Source organism: Rhinolophus sinicus, linkage group LG02, assembly GCF_036562045.2.
Source record: "Rhinolophus sinicus isolate RSC01 linkage group LG02, ASM3656204v1, whole genome shotgun sequence".
Lineage (NCBI taxonomy): Eukaryota > Metazoa > Chordata > Mammalia > Chiroptera > Rhinolophidae > Rhinolophus > Rhinolophus sinicus.
The window spans coordinates 93,082,072-93,095,565 of NC_133752.1; the positions used below are offsets into that span (position 1 = coordinate 93,082,072).

Here is a 13,494-nt window from a genome sequence, read left to right on the forward strand (position 1 = left end):
ACTATCATAAACCTTGTTTTCATCTGAATAAGAAATTAAACTTGAAACTTTTACTTTTAATTGTAATTTAATTGGATATTAAAAGTTAACTGGAATAAAGAGAGGTGGAGGACAGCTGTTAAATACATTTTATTGCTTTTATGTTATGTTTTAATCCATATTATTTTGAGGTTGTTATACAGCCTGTGAAAATATTTTGGTAATTTGAATCCTACCCTTTAGAATGAAGTATAACCACTAAAATGAAAAAGCATGTCCTACCTTTTGTTCATTAAGGACAAGATTTTTTCACATGTGATGTTGGACAGATTTATTAGCAATGAATAAACATTTAACTTTTGAAGTTAAATGTGTAAATATTGACAAATCTTTATTATTCCAATTAGTTTGGAATTTTCTTGATCTTGATTTTTTAAATGAGCAAAAAAGGTCATAATTATAGAGTCTAATGATAAAAACTCATTTTGTAATATTAAAAATAAATGTACTTTAATTTAAAATTATAACAGTGTACTTTTCTCACACATCTTAACAATCATATTATACTTTACTAAAGTCTTGATCTTATAATCTCAGTAAGAAATTTTAGTATTATGTCATGTAAGCTAGGACTTACTCTCATTGAATTAGAAATTAACTCAGTAAAATATAAAAATCCATCATGTTATAGTTGAGGCATTAGTAGAGAGTTACTGCTCATGAGATTTGTGCACCCTTAAATTTTTTTCTGTTGTAATATCTTTAAATTTCTCTTTCAGATGACACCAAGATAGCACTTCATCTAAAAGATAATGGAGGTAAGAATTGATACTTTCATAAATATTTTTAGATCCTAAACCATTACATTCATTTAAATGTGAGAAATGAGTTTTGGGGCTTCTAAATAAAGACTGAGGTAACATTTCACTTTCTGATGGTATCAAACAGGAGAAGAATTCAGTGGGTTGGCTTAAAAAGTGAAATGGTTTCAAGAATGGAACGAAATTCTAATCCATGCATTTACCTATAAAAGTACATGACACCAATGACCAATGATGAAGTGACAATTTTATATGCTATTCTTCGTTGTTTTGACATATGGGGTGCTGGGGTAATGGGTGGGATTAAGATGGAGAGGATTAGGGCCAATACACCGGCACAGCTTCCTATATTCTTTGTTGTTCTGGTTCTTGATTTAATTGTACATGTAATTATCTACACAGCACAGGTGTTGGGTTCAACTTAATTGTTTTCCATTAAGTTGATTTTTCAATATCCTTTATAAATAAGATTAAGAAATAGAGCGCTATGGAAATATATCGTGTTAGGCCTTTTTATTGTTTATATGAAGCAAGGGACAAAAATAAAATATGTAGTTAGAGCATAAAGTTTTCCTAAGGCAATTGAAAAGTATCTCTAATGGTACTGGAAAATTTGAGGAAGAAATATTTTACCAAAACAAAGCTGTGAAAAATATTGACTAAAATTTTAAAAATAGTTCTTTTCCTGTTAAGCTATGTTACCTCATTTTGCTTCTCTCTCATGTTATGCTGGATCTTGATGAAAGAGTTTTTTGTGTGTGTTTTTTTTTTTTATTAGTAACTGTTTATTCAGCTCTGGAAGGGGTTCTCCTCTTCTTAGCAGTATCTGTTATGTAAATGTGGACATGCTGTGACATTGATCTAGACACAGTTTTACTTTTGCAGCCCCAGGTGATCTGTAAGTCAAAATTGTTAGGCTATTTTCCTCTCTAATTGTACAGAATAATTCCTAAATTACTCAGGCTAGGTTAGGTAACAAATATTTCTATGTTTTCTTAGGTCACTGTGTGGGTGTATGTATAGGTACCTACATGTATATATACACACACGATGACCTAAGATATATACATAGACACATATAAGTATCTTTAGATATGATATCAATCTGTTTGAAAGAGAAGCAGCTTAGCCTCTTAATATTTATTATTGTTACATCAGTGGTCCGTTGTCTTGCTTCTGCATCATAGTGTATTTTAGTTATTTCTTACTCATTGCATTAATGCAGTAAATGGCTAGCTTTAAAATGACCATTTGCAAAATATATACTAGCTGGAAGTAAGTTAAAATCTTCGTGTTTAAAGGGACTTTAGCATTCCCCCAGTTCAAGATTTCTCAGAACAGGATGTTAGTAAGTCTCATGTGAGTATAAGTCCTAATGTTGGTGTTATCTCATTTGAGGGAGGGATGTGAGATGAACGAAATGGAGGAGGGGTCCCCAAGAGGCTTCTGTTGTATTTGTTATAGTTAATTCTTAACATGGGTAGTGATAACAAGCATACTTGTTATTTTATTCTCTATGCTCTCATGTTTTCTTTTTAAATAAAATGTTCTATAGTGCTACTAAAAGCAAACAAAAGATTCCTGTGATTAAATAGATGTGAGATACTCTGGGTGAGAGAAAAACGAAAGAATTTTCTTTGCTGGAGAACCATTCAAAGCTTTTAATGTTCGGTTGTTCGTTCATTCATTCATCCCTGCTGATTGTCTGCTAATGGCTGGGCATTGTTACAGGGTTGGTGCTATGATGGTGAACAAAGCTTAGACAAATTGCCTGCTTTCAGAGGGCATATATTCTAAAGAACCTGCGAGATGGTAGTGAGGATGGAGTGTCTAGCATTTCTTATTTGGTCATAAAACCTTTTTATAAGTAGCAGCTCAGGGACTTAGTGTTTTGGGAAATAATTTTCTATAGCATATTGCCAATTATTCTAAGGAAGATCCTTAGTTTTGTTTAATGCAGCAAGGAATCATAAAACTGAAGATCTTCTTGACTCAGTGCATTAGAACTACCTTATGATACTGAGAGATCAAGTTAAGTAAATTCCAAGATTGAAATGGAGGATTTTTTTTTCTTTTTGTATGATTAAAAAAATGTTGAATTTTCAGGTGATATTTAGATCACTGATTTGCAGCAGGTATCCATCAGAATTTCAAAATATCACATTAAGACTTCAAATATGTCTATACACTAGAACTCTTTTCATGTCTAGGGTTGTTTATAAAGCACTTTTCCTTAAAGTATAGTTAGAGCAGACCATCCTGACCAGTATTAAGATAAATGTTCCTTCCAAAGAGTACTTAAGAGAAATCACACATTACTTTCACAGTACCTTCATTAGGATAGCGTGCTATCATTGCTTTTTATTTTCTATACTCTGGAGATATGCAGGAAGGATTGCCAATTTAAATATAGCTTCATTAGTTAATTAAACACGTTGAAAAAATAATTCAGAATTGTCTTTTCCCTCTCCCTCCAGCTTAATATGTTGCAAAATTGAGGTAATGATAAAAAGGATACCCAATTTAAATGTTTTCTCACATTTATTGAGAAATTTTTAAATGCAAGCTAATAAATTTTTGTAAATTACTATATACTGTTGCAAAAAAGTTTCTCACATTTTATTTCTTGATTTAATTTCCTGATTTAATTGGCTGTTCTTGAAAGCATTTTAATTTAGTGGTCTGTATTTTCCTGGAAAGGGTAACATTTTTCAAAGTAGTCAATATGTAGCTAGAAACCAATGACCTTTCCATACATCATCTTTAGATATTGGATTACCTTGGCTCTGAGTCTTTATGAGATATTTCTATGGGTTAAAGTAGTTGATTTGCTTAGTGGAATCCACAGCTCACATGATTATACAGTAACTTTCTAGACGATTTTCCTTCATCTTTGATATCAAAGCATAAAATACTTCTGAGCAGCTGGACCCCCAAAAGCACACAACAGGGCTTCTCATTTACAGGACCCAAAGGAGTTATAGTCTGCTAAGTCTCTCCTCCTGATGAATTTTCAATTGTGCATTGAGTTTCCTGCTCCCTTTAGGTTAGGTGGAGCCTCTGGAAGTTTCAGACTAGTTGTTTGATTGGAGAAGTTTTATTAGCATTCAGGGTTGAGTGGAAATTCAAGCTCTGTAAATAATTTGGAGAAAAGAACATGAAAAAAGTATACCAAGAGAATGATACCTATTGAGTGCAGGCCCCCTTAGTAAGATACAGTATTGATTGACCATTGTAAATGGCTGAACGCAAAAACTCAGAAGAGTCTATCTAAAGATGGCATTGTCAAATATGTGGAGATGGAAGGAGAACCAACTCTGGGAGTGAACACACAATGTGATATACAGATGATGTCTTATAGAAATGTACACTTGAAACCTACATAATTTTACTAACCTTTGTCACCCCAATAAATTTAACAAAGATTAAAATAAATTTTTAAAAAACTGTCTTCCTCTGCTTTACAATGTCCAAGTAAGTTAACAGAATAATCAGCAGGCACTAACAAGAACAAAAAGATGGCACTGTATCTCCATCTGAAAGATTACTGGTTGCATGTTTATAATATTAAGTTTAGAGTAATTCATAAGTCTAATCAAGTAGCATACCTGTCCCTTATTTATGTGAAAAACAGAAGAGAAGGAAAAGAAAGAGTAAGAAAGGGGCAGGGGAGGAGGAGAAAAAGAAAAAGAAGAGGAAAAAGCAGTATTTCCCAAGTATTTACTACGTATGTTCCAGGTACCGTTCTAAATGCTATACATACATTACCTCACATAATTCACATAAGACCTGTGAGTTGGTCCTCTTTTTATTTTCATTTTATAGCTGAGGACATGAAGTTACTAAAAGGGTGGGTTACCTGGCTGGTACGTGGCTGAGCTGGATGGGAATCTATTTGACCTTGATGCAGATTCCAAGTCCTTCACAAGGTCATGGTATTGCCGCTCCCTTGCAGTACAGGTCTCTTACAACCAAGTTTCAGATGGGAATGCCACCATAGGGTGTTTTACTTAGACCTGTTATGTTCTTTTCCTTTTCTGTCACAACTGATTGTACTTGTAAGTGTTTGAAAATGAAATTTACCCTTCCCATGTAATTATGCATTAGTTTCCATTTTATCATTTCTGTGAAAATCACAATGCATTGACTCTTCTGTGTATTTGAGTAGTAGTGTCTGTATAACTGGCATGTGGTCTACAAACTGCAGGGCTGTTCAGTAGCTTAAGTTCAAAACCTAGCTTAAAGTTCTTTCAGCCTACTGGGTTTCCCTAGAGATTCAAGTTTAATTCACCATTAAGGGGTACCTAGAATAATGTATTATATTATGTATATATACATATACATATTTATATACCTACATATATACAAATATGTATATGTGTATATATATTATATAAATTATATATATATTATATGCATAAATAGGTATACATATAAATATACATATATATTTATTATATTATATTTTATTTTATTTTATTTTTATTATATTTATATATATAAACATATGTACATATATATATTTCTGTAGGTAATGGTTATATGTATTTAAAGCTACATCTTCTTGTTATATAAATATCTAACCACTATGCTGTATACCTAAAACCAATATAATATTGAAGGTCAACTATACTTGAAAAAGTGATAAAAAGTAAATACAATAAAATAAACCGTATCTTCTTTGGATTTTCATATCCTGGCAAAACCTTATTCAAAGGAATGACCTAGCTACATATTTTAGCAGACACAACTATTAAATGCATTTTTTGGCATTTGATTAGGTTGCTTTCAAATGGTACTCATCACCTAAATAGAAATGTAGATGTCTTCAAGATGCAAACTGGATAAAATTACATCCAGGGCTGAAAAGAGGGTTGTAAGCTAAATCAATGTCAAGATCTTTTAACTGAAAAGCAAAATCTTCAACCAGATTCAACTCAATTTAGCAAATTGAATTGTGCCATTCTGCTATATTGCGAATGTTACAATTATTTCAAGCTCTGAAATCCAGTGATTTGATTTTATTATTTAAAATTTGTTGGCTAAGATTTATCCAAGTACCAAAAACTGCATTCTCTTTTGGTTTTTCTAAAGGTTCTTTCCTTTGATAAAGTTAAGCTTCTTTTTTGAAAATATTTGACTATAAGTTGTTAATTGCTAATAATATTTAAATAATATCAGCACTCCAGGCAGCTGTATTATGCAGGTAGTACTGTATTTGCCATTTCTTCTTATTTCTAGGAATTTTACTAAGCCTGGATTCTGAAAGGCTGCATTGTTTAGTCAGAAAGTGGTGTCTCCATCATAGAGATGTCAAAATACCTACGTTAAGCAATTTACAGAACTTGACTAAGTTAATTCTAAGGTACAAACCTGCAAAGTAATTTTAAAGAGCTAATACAGATACACTTTGAATGAACTACCCGTGCAATGGCTGGTCTAAGCTTTGTTTCTGTTATGTTTACTTTCTTATTTCTGAATATATCATATGACTTTCTGTCCAAAAAGACTTTACATCAGAATACTTCTAAGGTTATACTTTTATTACCTAGTCTGTAGTGACAGATCAAGTGTCTAGCGTTTCATTTATCATTCAGTCGAATTATTTTTTTACTTTAATACATAAATCATCAAAGTAACAGATCTTTCGTTTCCCCCCCTACCTTCCCTTGGTACGTTTTTCATCTACTTCTTCCACATAGATCACAGTCTTGTAAGCAAAGAAAAATGTTATTTCCTTTTGACAGGCTATTGAATATCTATCACTTTCTATTTCTAAAACCATAGACTATCTTGGCATGTGGTTTTATCTTTTGCTTTGTTTGGCTACTTTTCATGATCACACTAACTCTATTCTAAGTATGGATGTGCCATAGTAGTGAACATTTCTTATACTTCAGGATGCTATTTTGAATATCCCTAGAGTCAGGATTTCACTCCTAAAATTTTATCCAGAGTGGTGGTTCTCAACTTTTTCTGTACCTTTGAATCATCTGGTCATTCTCACCTAATTATATTATTCCAGCTTATAAAAACCCTATTGCTCAGACTGCTCTCCAGACCAGCTAAACTGAATCTCTGGAGCTGGGATCCAGCATCATATTTTTGAACCCCCCAGTGGTTCCCGTGTAAAGTTGAGCTGTGGACGAGTAGTCTGATGCAATGTTGCACAATTATTACAAGCATCAGAATCAGTGGGGGAAGAGGGAGTCTCATTAAAATGCATTTCCTGCTAGAGTAGTTCTAGGGTGGAGCCCAAGCCTCTGCACTGCATTTCTGACAAGCTCTCAGGTCATGCAGACACCACCAGCTCACAGACCACACCTTGAGTAGCCAGAGTTGAGTGAACTCTTTCTGCCAGAGTCCCCAAAATAAGAATGAAGTGTCTTACTCTGAGTTCACTATTGGTCCTTACCTATACCTGATGACTCCCCTAAAACAACATTTGAATTTGCAGCCACTAGAAATTACCTCTGTCTGTATGGAATGAATGTGTCTTGTTCAGCAGAGGCAGGAGACCCAAAAGCATTATGTCTGTTATATCTCATGACTCATTTTAATATAGTATGTGAAAATTAGTATACTTGAGCTGTTGCAATTATTATTTTAGTAAATACAGTGACATTTTCCGTATTTTGTTGAACCATATGAAATTACTAATTTTTTTTTTACCATTATTGACCTGCAAAAATTGCAATTTCATTGTTCAATGTAATAGTTTAAAAAATTGTTATCCAGCATAGGAAAACAGAAAGAAAAACGCTTTTCAAATCACATTGGAAAACGCTTTGCCCCCTTCATGTTGATTTTCAGAGTTTATGCTACTGATAGAACATAGAACAAAATGATGAAGGTTTTATAATTTCAATACTGAATTTTTTCATGTGGACTTGAATTACCAATGCTTATTGTTCATGTATATGCTGATCTAATCCAGTTTAAGGGGGAAAAAAAGAGGAAATGTTGATGGAGAGAAAAAGATATGCTATTTTTAAAAAGGCATAAGGTTTTAAAGAGAGTAGTTGAATCCATAAATGGCAAATTCAGTTTAAGCTTTGTCAACAGCTAGGTTTTCAATGGCTTGCTGTTCCGTTAAAACTAATTTTTGCCTTAGTTTTATTTTGCAGTCCTCAAGTAATACCATGCAAGATTTAACATGTATCTTGAATAGGAAGGACAGGAGTTAATTATTTAACACTAATTAATAACAGCGCTGTTAGCTACTGTGACCAAATGTTATTATTTCAATTGCAGTAATGAATTAACAACTTGTTGAATAAAATTTCAACCATAAGTGATTTTAACACATGTTAACATTATGCTCAGCAACCACTAAAGAAAAAAATACAAAAACGTAGAGCCAAATTTAACTGGAATTCTAAGAAATATTATTTAACCTAAAAAAGGCAAGGGTGGAAGAAAAAATGGGTCACATAATGGATGGACACAAAGAAAGCATATAGCAAAATGGCAGACCCAAATCTAGCCATATCAATAATTAACGGTAAAGAGAATGAAAACTCCAGTTAGAAGTATAGATTATCACACTGACTTTTAAAAAAGCAAGATGCAATTATGTACTGTGTGTAAGAGATGTACATGAAACATAAAGATATATGACATAAAATGCTTGAAGGTAAAATGATCAAAAATATATATACCCTGCAAATGTAACCATAAAGTGGTTATAAAAATATCAGAATACATAGACTTAAAGACAGGGAGTATTAACAGAGGTAAAGAGCAAAGTATTAAAATGATAACAGGTCATCAGTTCATTAGGAAGACATAACAATATTTAAAAAATTAGACCAAAAATGTTGTAAGTTGGGAAGTATATAGATTTAAACTACACTATCAACCATCTTGATCTGGTTGGTATTTATAGAACACAGTTCTTGACTACAGAATATAGATTTTTTTTTTTCAATGAATGGTCACAAAGATACGCTGAACCATAAAGATAAATTTCAAAAGACTGAAATCTTGTAGCCTATGTACTCTGACTACAGAAGAATAAACATGATTCAGCAACAGTATGATACCTAGAAAAACCCTAAATTTGTGAAAAGTAAAACCACTTCTAAATAGTATAAGGATTAAAGAGGAAATCACAAGGAAAATTAGCAAGTATCACAACTGAGTACGTGGATACAACATACCAAAATTTGTGGGATGCTGCTAAAAAGTACTAAGAAGGAAATTTATAGCTCTGAACTATAAGCCTTCAAATTAAGAAGTTTAAGAAAATGAGCAGTTAAGCCCAAAATAAGTACAAAGAAGGAAACAAGATGAGTAGCAAAAAATTGAGTAGAAAATAGACAAATGACAGACACAATCAAAAGTTGCTTCTTTGAAAGATTTAATAAATTTAATAGCCCCTAAGAAGACTGTTCCAAAAATTGATAAATTACTTCATCAGAATGGAAAACTTTTGTTCATCAAAAGCTCTGTTATGAAAATGAAAAGGTAGGTCACAGACAGGAGAAAAATAGTTACAGTATACATATTGTAAATACAAAGGACTTGCATCCAGAAAATATTAAGAACTTTTGCAAATTAATCATTAAAAGATAACCAACTAAAACTTCAATGAGATACCGTTTGACACCCACAATAGTGGCTATAGCTAGGACGACAGGACACCAGTACTGAGGGGACATGGCACACTGGAATTTTCTGCATTGCTGATCAGAGTGAGAGATAGTACAGCTACTTTAGAAAACAGACAGTATCTTCCTTTTTGATCCAGAAATTTCACTTCTATGTATTTATCCAAGAAAAAATACATCCACAAAAGTATTGTACAAGATTCTTCATAGCAGCTGTATTCATAATTGCCAATAATGGAAAACAACCCAAATGTCCGGCAATAAAAGAATAAACAAATTGAATACTTACTATTCATCAGGGGTAAAAAACAAACTACTGACACATGCAGTGACACATCTTCCAAACATGATGTTAAGCAGAGAAAGTCAGGCATGACAGAGTACCTATAGCATGATTCAACTTATATGAAATTCAATATAGGTGCGACTAATCTATAATAATAGTAACCACCCCTCCTGGGGTGGTAAAGATGGACTGGATACAGGAACTTTATGGAGGCATGGAAATGTTCTATGTCTTGATTGGGCTGATGGTTACTTTGTATATGCAGTTATAAAAAATTGTTGAATTGTACACGTAAGATCTGTGCGTTTCAAGGATGCAAATTAATATATCCAGCAACTAAATTAAAAGAGACAGAAATTTTGATGTGCTTCTCATAAACTAGGTACAGTATTTTTTAAATTCTCATTTGTAAATTCTTTCAAGCTTCTTGAAATTCTCAAGTAAAGAAAGGAAAAAGGCATGTCTCTAGCAAACCTTCTCTACTTAGTAGGCATAAAATTTAATACTTCTGATTATTTAATTCATGTTTTGCTTTAAATTATTCTTAAAACCTTGCTGTGTAGTTGCTAATAATGATAAAATTATTTAGCGATTATTGGGCTGTTACTATACACCAGGCACTTTTCTAAGGGCTTTGCATGTTTATCCCATTTAATCCTTGTAGCACCTGATGAAGAAAGTACTATTATAATCCCATTTTATACATGAAGTATCGGAAGCACAGGAATTTAAGTCATTTGTCTGGGGTCACGTGGTTCATAAGGCTCAAAACTGGGCTACAGCCCCAAATGCTCCAGTGTCAGAGCATGTGCTGTGCCCCCGTTTGCCATATTGTGCTGTGGGGGAGGGTACACGAGTGTTACACAGTCGACTGTGTAGCCATTTGTCTGCCGTCTCCCCCTATTACAGGCTTTCAGGATCTCAGCAAACACGAGCAGCACCAATTGTCAAATCAAGGAGTCAGAATGAGCTTTGTGGCTCTTCTAATTCCATCCCCTAACCCTGAAAGCAAAGCCCTTCCCACGGTAAAGCTCAGGGGAGGGCTGCATACCTGTACGTGGGGCCCTTCTACAAAGCTGATTTGATGGGAAAAGTTACCTGAGGCTAGCGCTCACCCGTGGACTAACCATATTCTGTCCTACACTCAACGTGTGGAAAGTTATATTTCAGGAAATTTGATGTTCCTGGACCTAAAGAGGCAAACAATCATGTTAAACAGAATTTTATAGTATTTTTCTTCTCAAGCAGGCTAGCTGATTCTGTCCCTCTTAGGGGCATTATCGGAGCCATGTTTTGTCAGTATTGGCACTAAGCGGCAAAATATAAATACCCTGCAAAACTGGCTCTCAGTGGTTTCAATTTTTCTTTCTACCTTGACATATGTGCACATTTTATTAGCGCTGGTAACACAAACAGAAATGAAATTTTGGGATCTACCCATTATTTGTTTCCAGTTTCTGACGGTCTCCTTGAGATCCAGAGCACATGCATACGGCCCTGCCCATTTACCCTCCTGGGGATTATATACATTAAACCACAGCGAATAGCAAAAGGGTCATATGGTTGTTCTGAACATCAAGGACTAAGGTTTCAATCCTGAGGCACACATACTGGCCAAATTAATATCTCCAGCAACTAAATTAAGCCATGCTTTCTGAGGGAGCCGGAAGGTTTTCATTAATTTTGAGCATAAACTCTGGTGCCAAAGAACTTGAAATTGGTTTAATATTCACAGTTTTCAAAAGAAGCTGCATACGCATAATCACTGAAAGGAAGATTTTATTAAAAACCTGTACCCTCAGCAGTTGGGCTTTTGTTTTTCAAATAGAGGCTGCAAGTTCTCCGCCCCTACCCCAGTTACAGCTGGGGTCTGGGGACAGAGTTAACCCCATAAGGACCTTGGTGGCCTGTTTTCCTAGTGGTGGGTATTCAGAGCAAGGGCATATGAGATCCATCTTTGAGGTGTTCCCTGGAAAAACTGTTCACTGAGGTGTTCTTGCTTTCATCCAGCATGTGCTTAAGCTTCTGTGAGAGAATGGATCCCACTTTCGTGACTAATTTCAAGAAGGCCTCATACTGACCTAGTAGTGCAGCCATGATTGAAAGACTAGAGACACCGAGGTTCCGTATTAGCTGAGTGGTTCGGACATACATCTGGCATCCCATTGATAGCAGGGAGAAGAGGATTCTTCCCTGCATGTTCAGAAAACCTAATGGATTTCCTAAGGAAGTAAACATTCATTGTGATAATCATAGGTTTGTGTACAAATGGCTTGTTTTGACATAAGTGACTGCATTCCGGAATGGGTGGGATTAAATGACCTAAAGAGTCACTCCTTTCTGTACCCCCAGATCATTAAAGTCAATCTTATTTTTGGCATTCCGTAATCACTGTGAATATACTCATTAGGAAAACTCTCCTAATTTTTTCTGAAATTTAAAACCCTAATTTCTTAACCATTGCAAGAACTTGGCATAGAATTAAAAGAGAAACCATTTCCATGAAACCCTTTAGTTTGATAGTTAGCAAGAGAATTAGGTACTAAGACTTCTTTTCTTTGGATTATTTTGTAAAAGTAGAGATATTATGTTTTTCAAAAATAATTTTAAAATGTGTTTTTAAATACATTTAGAAAGCTGATGTTAGGAAAACTTTAAAAATTAGGTTTTATAAAGAGCACTTGGTTGCTGAATCTATTGAAGGTAGATTAGGTAGATTATAAACTAATAATAGTTTACTATTATAATAGGTAGATTATAAACTAATAGGTGGATTATTTTTTAAAAGTGATACATACACACAAAAATGAAAAACCATAATGGATTATTCCAGAGATTTAGTTTTGGTCCTGTGGTAACTATTAATACTGTAAATCCCTACTACACATACACAGGCACAAAAGTACCGATCACATAATGAGTCTAGAGGCAAGCTGGGTGGGGACTGGCTCCAAAATCCCTCATTTTGGTGGAATCAAGCATTTCTTTTCATAAGTTCTCATGGGAATTTTATTTAGCTTCATTTTTCCAAGAAAAAAAGGTAACGGATTCTTTTTAAACAAAGGATTGTCATACCCTAAGCTCTTTTAATGCAGAATGTTTTATGTTTCAACTGAAATAAAATTTCAGTTGCCCTGTAGAAGGACAGGCTGCAAAAGGGAAGCTGGGCCCTCTGCCTCAGCCAGACATTGTTCTCACCATCCATAATGCACTGAGCTGTGTTCTGTACATCCGTTTTAATATCTTTTCACACTACTTACCCAAATCCCTCCTGTGGAGATGTCATAATGTGAATTATGAATGTATTGTCACAGTAATTTATACTGTGGATTAGCTATCACTTGTATAACAGCTTCAAGGTACCCCACTACCTACTTAATATTGACAGATTGGTAAGCATCCAAAAAGTAGTCATGCCATGATTAAGAAGATGAAAGGACTAAGAGAATTATGAAAAATAAGAAAATACATGTAACACCAGGAGAAACTCTAAATGAAGTCAAGGTCATGATCATGGCTGTAGGAAGTTAAAAGAGCTGAGAGGAAAAATATATGAGCTACAAAATGAGATCACTTACAAGGGAAACTTCAAAAGGAAAGTCAACTTAGTTAAAAATTTTATCACTTGATTTTCTCCCATTACATGTTTTAGCTTAGAAATGGGTTAGATACTATTCCACAGGGAAAGTTGTGTGTCTCTGTGTGTTTTTAATCCAAAAGTGGAACACTAACATTTTAAGCATTTAACTTCATTCTGAAGCTTTAAAAACAACATTTTTACATCATCTGTATAAGA

The 13,494-nt window shown here is 34.0% G+C and overlaps 1 protein-coding gene across 5 annotated transcripts in view; it reads left to right on the forward strand.

Annotated features, from left to right (window-relative positions):
- The window catches only part of PLXDC2 (plexin domain containing 2), a 390,269-nt gene that overhangs the window by 331,436 nt on the left and 45,339 nt on the right, over nucleotides 1-13,494 (forward strand). For all 5 annotated transcript variants that reach the window (XM_074324846.1, XM_074324845.1, XM_074324844.1 and 2 more), the window contains one exon: nucleotides 759-797. In XM_074324846.1, coding sequence (XP_074180947.1) covers nucleotides 759-797 — 39 coding nt within the window. The remainder of the gene's footprint in view (nucleotides 1-758; nucleotides 798-13,494) is intronic.